Here is a 12,312-nt window from a genome sequence, read left to right as displayed (position 1 = left end):
CATCATTCGTGTAATAGTAATAAGAGTAATATTATTACTATCTATAAATTATTAGGATATCTTTTTGATGTATCTTCGAAAAAAGAAGATTTGAGTGAGTTTTTCCTTAGAGGTATAATAAGACTTGTGGTATTTTTTTTAATCGAATTGTTATGTTAATGTGAGTCTTTATTTCCTTCTAAAATCAAATTAATTAATAAATAATATCTTGTGATTAATAAGTTTAGCAACGAAAATATAAGATTTATTCTGCACAAAGAAAATATATAAATTTTGTTAGGAATATAATATAATATAATTAATGGATATTAAAATGTGATCACACGAGGAGGCGTGATTTACGGCAAGGGACGATTTTATTTGACCGGTAGGTGAGGGTGAGAAGCATTTAGTGGGCGATATGGTGTGCACTGCAGATTCAAAAGATAAGCACGCGGGCCTGGTCGGGCTCACAATGTATAATATCGGGTTCGACCGCTTTCTCACTTGTAACGTGGAAGTCAATGAGAAATTGTAGTGTGTGGTAACTGGTAATGAATATTATCTATACTAGGTTAGTTCCCCGTGTGTTACAGGAGTTGAACCATTTAAACTATATAATAAATATTGCCCCATGTATTACACGGGGTGAATCATAATTATTATATTAAATAAAAAATATGTTGATAATATGATCTAAGTATATATAATATAGAGTAATATGCAGACCAAATACAAAATAAATATTGGAGTTTGTATAGCCACTCATAATACTATGATATGTTATTTGTTTTAGGATTTGTCATATAAACTTAAAATTTTGTACCACTACTAATATTTGTTTTGACATTTTCTTGTTCAAAGGTAACGTGTCTGATTTATCTGATAATAGATCATCCAGAAGGATTAATGTTGGCATAATATTATATTTTCTACCATCCAAATATAGTTTCCTCACTTTCGCTATCACTAACATTAATATAAGGTATGCCCGTATCCAAAGCTATAAACCAATATGAATTGTACGAAATAATTACTTTTATTACAATTAGTAAGGAAACCAATAAAAACTATTGATAATGTAATATGTCCCATACCATTTGAAATGTCTGAAAAAAAGACTTCTAGACAGATAAAAGTAATGTAAATGAATAGACGAAAATTGAATTAATAAAACCAATTAACTATTGTTTAGAATTTTAATGCTTTGAGATCATAGTTATCCATTTGGAATTTAAATTTGGATATAGATTATGACTTTTATAAGGAACCGACATTTTTCTGAATTTAAAATTAAATTAATTAATAATTATTTATAATTAAGATGGTCTAGAATAATGACAAGTGTCCATTCATTGGTTTCTTTTATTATATAGTATAGATAGATAACTATATAAAGCATCTTCCATGGACATAATAGTAATTTCAAACAACTTTTTTAAGATGGCACAGTTAAAATTCCTATTTTTTTTCTCATTTTCTCTCATTATTGCCCCTCCCCTTTTAACACACCGGCCTCTTCTTTTCCCCTATGAAAACCCTACCACATGTCTTCACTCTTCAATTGCAAATGAAGCGTCTGGACTTCCAGCAGTTCCGTCGCCCCCTCTGCTCTATAAAAACACAAAAGGGAGGGATAATGAGGAAGATGAAGCGCAAGAAAGGAATGATTTTCGTTGAAGAAGCCTCGAGTTGTTTGTTGGAATTTCATCAACAGTTTGTAGAAGAGCTTAATCAGCATGGAATAGATGGTATGAAAATTCTTCACTCATTTTCAATTGTTAACTTGTGTTGTTCGTGCACATTTACTAATTAGTCCTTTGTGTTCTTGAATTTATATGAATGCAGAGGCCGCCCCGAAAAAGATCTTGGAGCTGATGATTAATCCAGATTTTACGATTTTCGTCAGTGGATCCACAAGGTACACCGATCTCAACTGTTTGAATATTAATCCAGATTTTACGATTCAATTATTATTATTATCTGTTTGTTGTTAATCGTGTTGTTAGGTTACAATATGCAATTGGCAGATTTATAACTGTTGTAGATAATCCCCCGTCTCATAAACGCCAAAAGGTCACAGGTGCCTTCAATTTCATGCTTATTGATTCAATTTTGGTTCAATTTCATATTACTTTTATTTCTTAAAGGGTTGTTCAGACTAGAAGAAAAAAAGGCTCACCTACCATTGGTGTTAATCAAACTCTTTTAAAGATTCTATAGAGAGAAACTAAAGTTTTCAATGGCGACGTCGAAGCTACAGCCGCCTCTCTGGAATCACCCTGCTGGCCCCAAAACCAGTGAGTCTTTTTTTTTAAAACTTTTTATTTTGATTTTAATCATGATAATTACATGAAATTAGGTTCTTTAGCTTTTATTCGTTGATAATTTTTTAGGCATTTTATTCTAGATGATTATCTGATTTATATATCCATCGATTGAACAAATATTAAATTGAACTGCGTCTATTGATTTTGTTATTGAGAATATGATATGGAGTATAATAGATGTGCCACAGTTTGACTTCTAAGTCAAAGGTAATACTTGTCAATTACTTAAACCCGATTACTTAAACCCGATTTATATTTTAATAATTTTGTTATGGGTATTAATCAATTTCAACCTTTTTCGGCACCTTATTATTTCGCTTAACCACATACGGAGGGGGAACATGCTGCATCCTCATAATCCCGTCTTTAACTGTGAAACTACCCCGTCCAAAACCCACGACCACGTGTCCGGTTTATTCGACAACCGCGGCTGTCCCAGCAACGTATTAAGCTGCTGCACCTCGCTGATTTCAGCCCCATTTACCAACCTAGACGGTAGTGGAAGAATGGTGGTTTGATTCTATTTTTTTGCTGGCGGTTATGTTCTTGATTTGCAACATTTTTTTACAGAAGAATCTGAAACGAAAGTGTGTAATAAAATTTTAGATTGAATAATAGCAATTTCATTTTTGTTTAGGATTTTGATTTTTTTAAATTTATGTATATAATTTCTTACACAAGTTCTCTGATGGCATGTTCTTTCTTAACAAGAACCACCACTGCAACTGGTGGTGAGTGGAGCCGTTGTTGATATTTTGTCTTTGAATCTTTGATACTCACGGCTTATGGCGTGAATCCAGATACTTGTATTTTGTATTTTGTCTTTGATATTCACGGTTGATTATTATGCGATTGAGATTGGTTAGTCGAAGATTTCTCAATAATGTTTTGGGAGCCGGACTCGATTCTCATATACAGATGCTATTGAAATGTACACCAAGAATACGTGGGTGTCGGTTTTTTCACTTTCAGTTAGCAAAGGGATTTATAACTTATTTAGAAAGATTTTGTTTTTTAAGAGGTCTGATTGATTTTTTTATATATGTACTCGGTGTCTGAATAAATTTCTTGCTTCTTCAAGAGGTCAGGTCCCTCAGCGTCCTTGTATTTCTATAAAGTATTGGTGGAAAGATGGCGTGTTATGTTAAAGAGGCAGCCAGAAAAGTTTTCTTTTTTACTCATTTTAGATATAAGATTTGTTACTTTCTATCTTTAAACCTTAAAAACAATCCAAAAGAAGCCTATTGTATCAATATCCTCATCACAGTTACATGTGTATGCATGTGCTATATGTAATCTATATGAATTATCATGTGTAAGTTTTGTGAATCGTCAACTACTCCTGCATGCAGATGTGTTGAACAATTAAGTTTGAGTGGCATCAACTTAGGGGGCGGCGTTTGGTTCGCGGAATTAAAATTTAAACATTTTGGAATTTTTTTTGTTGGAATTGAAATCTCAATTCCATTTTTGTTGTGTTTGGTTGTCAAATGAATTGGAATCCATCACCCCGACACCCACAACCCCTGCTTCGAGTCAAAACAGTACGGGTGGAAACAATACGGTTCGAAACGGTTCGGGTTGAAACGGTGCATACCAAGACGGTTCGCATCGAAACGGTTCCCGGCAAAACGGTACGGGTCGAAACGGTTCGATTTGAAACGGTACGGTCGAAACCGTTCGCGTCGAAACGGGCGTCAAAATGGTTCGCGTCAAAATGGTACGGGTCATAACGGTACGAGTTGAAATGATTCGCATAGAAACGGTTCGGATCGAAACGGTATGAGTTGAAACGGTGCGGGTCGAAATCGTTCGAGTAGAAATGGTTCGCGTAGAAATGAGTGTTTTCAGTGAATGAACTCAGCGAAAAGAAACTGTTTCAGCGGATAAACAGCGAATGAACTATAAACCAAGTTCTGCGAATTAACACTTCTGCGATGGATATTTCTGCGCAAACGAAACAGTTCCCAATGAACAAATACTACAGATCTAACTCAGCGGATAAAGTTTGAATATGCAATACACTCGACCGAATGGACAAACTTTCAGCTTGTTTTAGCGCAATTCCCAGCGAATGAATTTTTGAGTTTCGACTGAACTAACTTTTAGCGAATGGTCAAACTTTCAGCAAATGAATCAACTCACTGATTTACGAATAATCCAAAATCAGATTCGTTATTATTCGGACTTGCTTCAGTCTTGCGGATTCGTGAAACAACTTCCAACTATAATCTGTGCAAACTGATTTAATTTGTTCTCGTATTAACAGCTTCTAACAAATGAACCAGAATCTGCGGATAAACGAACGGAATTCTACAATTGTATAAGTCTGCAGATGAACACCATTTTCAGACTTGCGCGAATATATGTGCGGATCCGAAATATGTGTGTGTATAACGGCGGATGTACTGAGATGATTCAGCTAATACAAACTGATTCTGCAGCGTATAAACATAAAACAGGTCTGCTGATTTGTGTTTGAACGTGCAGATCTGTGCAGAATGAATTTTCAAGTGCAACATCTGTCATCAAAACACTTCTTGATCTGTTCAAATGTAGAATTTCAGATCCGCCTGAATTACGATCAATAAGTGTTGATTCGCTGCAATTACTGAAAAACAAATTCTGTGCGTATCTAAACTGTATCAGATCCTGGAACCAGATCCGTAACTGTTAAGTTGATACGTAATATAAAACGAAATGATTGATAAACAAACTAACTTTTTGACCCCGCCGCAACGTGCGGGTTTCCCATACATTTACTACTCTGTTCTATAGGCTTTAAATATTTTTGACTGTGGTACCGATTGTTTCAAGTTGTTTTAGAGGCTATCATGTTGTGTTGTCTGAGCCTTTGCTTTATTTTCTCTGAATGAAACGATTGAGATGGTTGGTTTGTTTGTCGTCCAAGAGAGATAAAGATAGTGGTGGTTATGTGGTTGCGCCATGTTTCCCTGGTTGCAGGTGGCTGTCGAGATAGAGGGATTATTTGTGGAAACCTTTTTATATGGTGTTTTCTATGATACATAGTTGTTGCATGTCCATCTCTTCTATATGATGAGACAACTTTCTCTTTTGGGTTTTAAACCCCCCAGAAAAAGCCATTGTGTCTTCATCTCTTTCTCTCTCTGAAGACCTCTCTCTAAGTTGCATGCATTCTCCGGCTATCTCGCCATTTATAGACCTTATGATGTCTTATTTTGAAGAGACTTTCTAGAGAGAGAAAGTGAGCGAGATGGGTGTTGGCTTTATGTTGTCGGCGGCCTTCCGACTGTGTAAGTAACTATGTTAAAGATGGTGACTCATTACTGAAATCATGCTTTGATTTACATAGCAAATAAATGCACTGACATAAAAAGATTTGTCTGTATATTTGGGTTTTTGAGAAAAGCAAGAAATCATGATTGAAGGGTGAGGGGTAAGGGTGAGTGGTAAGGGTGAGTAGGTGTGGTGCTGTGTTGTGTTGTCATACTATGGATAGAAGTTGGTGATGGTATGTCAACAGAAGCATACACTCTGGTTAATGTGAAATGATACGGCAGTTGGTATAAAAAAAGCTAGACTTATTATAAATGTTGGTGAAGTTTATAATAATTTTAATTTGATGCAAGTCTAAAATTGATAATGTGTAGAGAAATGGTGATTATACATTGGACGTTATCACATAATATTGACATTATATTACGTCTTAATTTTGATCTCCTTACATAAAGTGGAGCAACATGCTTATAAATTTATATATGTCGCGTCTTAATTGCCTTAACTTTGTAAGCCCCGAACCGCAACGCCAGAGTCGCGGTCTTAACTTTGTAAGCCCCGAACCGCAACGTGGCAGGAACTTCCAGCTAGTTTGATTCTATAAGGGAAAGAAAATTTTACGAAATTTACATTAACATTAAAATAAGGGTTTTTTCTAAAAAAAACATTGATTAAATGGTTACAAATTTTACGGATTTTTATTTTAATAATTTCAAATCAAAATTAAATCCATAAATTACATATTAGATTTAAAACACATTTTTAATTTGAAATTTAAAATTTATCTATAAATTATTAATGCTCTCATTGAATGACATGTGTCGCAAATCAGATTTTTTTTTTATTATATAGTATAGATTATTTCTTTTTAAACATTATAAATACTCACCTGTTTTTTACAATTTTTTACCATTTTCTACTTCTCTATTTCTTCTATCTCTATATTTTTTTATAAATTCAACCCACTTAATCCTCTATAATGCATCCATTGAAGTGAAACTACGACCCAACCAACCCCTTTGGTTACCAAGAGAACCCAAACCCTAGCCCGCCATAAAACCGTCAACGAACAAACCTGACCCAAATACCCCTTACACGTGGCCATCCACACGGTTTAGAAGCACGAGTTCAAGTACATGCATTGTTGGGGTATATGTAGGTACGTTTCTAAATGGGCGAAAGTCCCTACCGCTAGCGAATCAACTTCATCCAAAAGGGCAAGAACACCCTTGTCTCAAGTTCAGTAAGTTCAGTCTGATGCTCGTGATCAAGATCTTGATCTTAATTTGGATGATTTTGATGATTCTCCTTCCCGCCCACCCGATAGGGACACGTCAAAAAAGCGGATTCAAAGAGGGAGATCGGGTTCAGCATCGGGTTCGGCCTCTGGTTCAGCCCCTAGTTCGGCCTCGGGTAAAAGGTTGTACACCAACCAGTTGGAAGAAATTGGGACGAAAATCGACACATTCAATTTCATCCAACAACAAAGGATCGAGATGTGGAAAAATATCCAAGCGTCGTACGATAAAAAAACATCTCTAAAAGAAAAACGCGAAGATATGAAATTTCTCGCCATGGCCGTCAATCACCTTACCGGCCCAGAATTGGAATTGACTTTGCAAATGAAACAAGATATCGTGAAAAAATATGACATGGATAAATCATGAAGTTTTAAATCTTTTTTTTTTTTAATTTTATGTAGCTTTTTTTTATTAAATGAAATTTTAAATAATTTAAACAAAAAAAAATATATCAAAATCCACATGGCTGGCCACGCCAGCCGAAGCCACGCCACCCCACACCTTGAAGAATTACCTTCCGGATCCCACACCCACCACGTGTCAAGCAATACCCGCAATCCACAACAACATTAGCACATATCAAATAAACAAAGGCGTGTTTGGGATTCCTTATTATATTAGACTATCTTCAATGCTAAGGGATTCCTTATTATATTATTTTATTATAAAAGTCAAAAGTAATAATTATTTTTTTATGTTATTTACTTTATTACATTATTTTATTCTAAAATCAAAAGTAATAATTATGTTTTTTATGTTATTTTATTTTATAGTCAGAAGTAATAATTATGTTTTTTATATTATTTTATCTTATAATACTTTTGTTAATTTTAAGGTGAAATGAAATTAAAACACAACTTTAAAAACTGTCATTTTATCACTCACATCAAACAACTAATCCTTGATAATCAAAACCCACTAACACTAACATCATCCCAAAACAAAACAACCCAAATCCATGAATTAAATTATCAAGATTAAATTGTCAAGATTTGAACTATTTTTTTCAAGAATCTCATACAACAAGCCTTGTAAATTCATATAAAATCAAGATTCAAGAAAAGATTTCAAATGGGTGTGATAAAGAAGATTAATTAGAACAAAACATGTTAATTGTTAGTGCACGGTAGAACACGACAGGATAAAATCATGAAAAAGAAGAGTGAGCTTATGACTGAAATAGTACAAATCACTTTGAGAAAAAAACCCCAAAAAAATCATAACAAAAGATCATAAAATCATAAACCCAAAACCTTAAACTTGAACACAAAATTCAAGAAGCATACAAACTCTTGACTCTTGATGATGAAAACTTCAATCTTTATAAAAAATAAAAAAAGCAACCCCATGAAAGAGTAATTGAAATAGCAACAAATCAACCAATTAAAAAGAATTCAAGAACACAATCACTCAAATTCAAACCTGGGTATGAAGGTGGTTGTTTAAGGAGAAAATGGAAGCAAATAGAAATGCAAATATAGAAGAATAATAAGCAGATCAAAAGGAGGTATCGTTTTCATCTCACAACCAAAAAGAAAACTTGTACCACCAATTCATCTCCATAAATGAATGCGTGTTTAGTGTGTGAGAGAGAAAGAGAATGAGAGAGAGAGAGAGGTGTGTGTGTTAGGGTGAAGGGGGTGCTCACCTAATAGGTGAGTCCCCTCTCTTACGCCAAACCAATCCCCGTGTGCCACGTCAACTCCCCTCTTAAACTCCCCTAACACCCCAATTTGATGGCGCCACTCCCCTCTTAACTCCCCTTATTTTTTTATTCAAACAAAAAAAAGAAAAAAAAAGAAAAAGTTTGATCGGTTGAAAGTGGGCTGGCCCACCATCTTTCCTCTCTCTCTCCATCGGCGAGAGCCCACCGCCTTGTCTACCTCTCTCTTGTTCACCGCTCCAATGGCGCCGCCCCCCTAATCGGTGAAACCCCTCCCCGAACCCCTCCCCGAATTACGCCCCGCCCACCCTTATGGGGACTCTACAAAACTTGTCTAATCTTATACCTGCCGTACAACACTACTAGGAAATAATATAAAAGAAATTGACTGACCCAAGATCCTAAGAACACTACAGAGCAAAGTACAAAAAGAATCAAAAGTTTCGACTTAGTCTACACCCAAAAAAAAAATAAATAAATAATGGCAAGAAATTATAAAAAGCAAATAGGCATTTCCCATAGCTGGTTCAAATCGGAAACAACAGTGGGGCAGGGACGACAAGTAAACCCTCGAGATCTTAGATCACACAAATAATAAAGTAAAACGAAAGTACGATCAAACTTTTTTTTTTTTTAACAAATATCAATAATCTACTAAAAATTGTTAACAAGAACAGAGGAGAGTAAACATAATGGCCCAAATTGAACCAACAGAATCATAATCAGCAACAACATCATGTAGATCAATAAATTAAATTAAGATAGTTCAACGGATCATCTGTAACTCCAATCAATCTTAATCAAAAGCAATAAAAATACTTACCGAAGGATGATCGATAAAGTGCCTGATGGCGGTGAGCGGGTGACGGTGGTGTTGTGTTAGGGAAGATTGAAATGTGGTGAGCGGGTGACGGTGGTGTTGTGTTAGGGAAGATCTGATGGCCGGCCGGAATTGTTATTTATAGGTATTAACTCGAAAATATTTTATTTGTTTGACCCTTCAAAAATAACTTTGGCTTAGTAGTAAAACTGAGAAAAGACGAGTGAAAAAGAAGCATATCGAAATGTTTTCCGGTGGACGGAAGTTAGTCGGTTGTGGAATTGCAGGTTATGGTAGTTTGGTGAAGAAGAAGCATTATATTTTGTTTTATATTAAGTAAAGTAGCCTTAGGCCTATATCCCACCCAGTCAAACATTGACAAAATAATAGAGTATAGGGTTAATAAAGTTTACCTGGCTGGCATTCTGGTTTGAAGGGTGAATTGTGTTGTTTCTTTTGGTTAAAACAAAAAAAAAGTTAAAGTAGCAAGTAATTTTCAGGATTGTACATAGCATTTGGATATAATAATTTCATTTGTTTTTTCTTAAAGTTTTGCTATCCATTTACCATATTATCTACATTAAGGAAAAACTTTTACTAATTTACGTTTGGATTTATTAATTGATTTACTTTGTAAAATACTTTCATCCTAACAAAATATATAACTGAGAAATAAGGATTTAAACCTTCAAGTATAAGGGAAACATCTTCTCATCACACCATATCCTTTAGGTTAAGATTCTTTTAGCTAATTATCATTTTTTTGTGTTTAGTTATAATGTAAAAAACAACTATGTTTTGACCCTCCACTTATAAAGTTCTGGTTCCGTCACTGTTTGAAAATAAATTTGGTGGATGAAGTTTTCCTTTAAAAAAATTAAAGTAAATTTGTAGCATTGTCTTTCATGTGAAATGGTGGGGGCAATGATAGGCTGTGGTGATGATAAGAAATTTCCATTTTAAGAAAGGAAAACAGACCCTACTTTATTTTCAGAGGCATGTATTTACTTTCTTTTTCATCCAATTGAAAATGGGACCAGATTACCTTGTGAACTTAATAAAACAAATGGTGTGGAATTCAAACTCTTGATTTCATGATCATTAATCATTATAAACGTGACAATTAAAACAAGTTAACATTAAGACCAAATTACCTTGTGAACTTAATAAAACAAATGGTGGGATCTACAAGTTTATTGGGAGGCTAATGACGTGGCTTTACACGATACGTAGTGAGGGTGAGATCTACAAGCTTATTGTGAAAAACAAGGGGTGTGGTGTGACGTGACTTAGCTTGGTGTGGCGTGGCTTAGCTTGGTGTGGCCAGCCATGTGAATTTTTTTAATTAAAGTAGCCAATCAAAGCCAGCCATATTGGACCAGCCAACAAAGCCAGTCAACTCACCCTGCCACCCCCCCCCCCCCGCCCCATGCCAGGCAGAATACGCACGTCAAAGGGGCAACGCTATGCCCAACGTCAACTCGGAGTGGAGCAGCTGGCGTTGAAGGGCATCCCCCGCCCCAACCAACGCCCCATTCTCCACAGCCTTACAAAGTTTCATGTAGTTTTAACATTTTACCAAATAAAAAATTGAAGAAAAACAGGTAGTTAATCATAAAGGGTTTAAACAGCTTTGGTGAAAATGAGCTTGTGTAAATCACTTTTAAAATGTCGAGTCACGGTTCAAACTCATTAACGCTTATTCTAATTAAAGCAATATAATACATCGAAAACATCTAGATACATTTGACATATATTTTAATCTACTTTACCCTTTAACATATTTCAACTGGTCAGTTAAAAATAAAGTCTAATCATAAAATAGGAACCAACCCATGTGTGGAATTCAAACTCTTGATTTCATGATCATTAATCATTATAAACGTGACAATTAAAAACAAGTTAACATTAAGATCAGATTACCTTGTGAACTTAATAAAACAAAAAACATTTAACATTATCATTAATTGATAACGGTAGCTAGGAATGAATATTTGTAAATTGGAAGCACATAAAGGAAAAGTTTAGGGTAGTATTGCTTTTATCACGCCCATGGCTTTATAGCCTAGTGGCATCTTGGGGGTGCGATAAAGTTTTGGGACCAATAGGTCCTGGGTTCGATTCCCACAAGGGGGTTTTCCCATATTTATTGGGTTTCCTCCTGAATTGGTGTATAGGCATTATGCCTAGTGGAGATGGATATGATCGGGTGGTTCCGCTGGTGGCACGATGATACTCCAGTGGTCCGTCAGTGATCCAAATTTGTCGTTCAAAAAAAAAAAAAACGTATTGCTTTTATCACGACCCATGTCTTCACCAGATGATTTATGGTTGGTGTTGCTTTTATATAGGATTTTAAATGCCAACTAGGACTAGCTCAGCTGGTAGTGACTTTTGTCTGTTGTCTCTTAGTGGGAGGTCATGGGTTCAAATCGGAGCAAGGGTATAAAATGAAAAAATTTTGAGCGCATTGCTTAGGCGTTTCTTGGGTGTTGCCGTTCAAAGGGAAAAAAATAGGATTTTAAACTTAGTAAAATCAGTATTTTTTTTTTTATTTTATTGAACAATTTTTTGTCCCCCCCCCCCCCCCCCCCTCTTAGACCATATGTAATGGGGCTTTATAAGGGTGTGAAAGATTTTAATAATGCCCTTACACTATTCCTCATGGGTATTATAGGGGAGGGGGCATTTCTAGAATAATGCCCAATAAGAAAGAAAAATAAGGAAACTAATACATAAAAGGGCATTATGAAGTCTTAACCATTACATGAAACATTATGATGGTGATATGGCAAAAAATGCCCCTTAGGCTATAGGGTATGGGGCTTGGGGCTTGGGTTGGGGCGTGGGTTTGGGCGTGGCCCCATTGGCGTGGGTTTGAAGCCGGACGTGAGGCGGGTAGTAATCATTACCTATAGTCTTAGCTACCTACACGTGTCATCTTATAAATGGACATCTATT

At 35.4% G+C, this 12,312-nt stretch overlaps 1 protein-coding gene across 11 annotated transcripts; it reads left to right on the top strand.

Annotated features, from left to right (window-relative positions):
• Positions 1 to 1,474: 1,474 nt before the first annotated feature.
• LOC118480509 lies at positions 1,475 to 5,016 on the top strand. Of its 11 annotated transcripts, none has more exons than XM_035975425.1 (5): positions 1,475 to 1,730; positions 1,828 to 1,900; positions 1,989 to 2,055; positions 2,140 to 2,279; positions 3,662 to 5,016. In XM_035975425.1, exons 1-4 carry the CDS (start codon positions 1,511 to 1,513, stop codon positions 2,200 to 2,202), a joined length of 423 nt encoding a protein of 140 aa, XP_035831318.1. In that variant the 5' UTR covers positions 1,475 to 1,510; the 3' UTR covers positions 2,203 to 2,279; positions 3,662 to 5,016. The 11 variants fall into 11 exon arrangements, with proteins under 11 accessions (XP_035831318.1, XP_035831315.1, XP_035831319.1 ...); XM_035975422.1 differs by having other exon boundaries at positions 1,989 to 2,062; positions 2,130 to 2,279; positions 3,662 to 5,015; XM_035975426.1 differs by lacking the exon at positions 3,662 to 5,016 and adding an exon at positions 3,391 to 3,591.
• Positions 5,017 to 12,312: the final 7,296 nt, after the last annotated feature.

This window comes from Helianthus annuus, chromosome 7, assembly GCF_002127325.2.
Source record: "Helianthus annuus cultivar XRQ/B chromosome 7, HanXRQr2.0-SUNRISE, whole genome shotgun sequence".
In the NCBI taxonomy this organism is placed as follows: domain Eukaryota; kingdom Viridiplantae; phylum Streptophyta; class Magnoliopsida; order Asterales; family Asteraceae; genus Helianthus; species Helianthus annuus.
The sequence above is the reverse complement of the archived record's forward strand: the minus strand, read 5'-3'. Positions and strand labels throughout refer to the sequence as shown.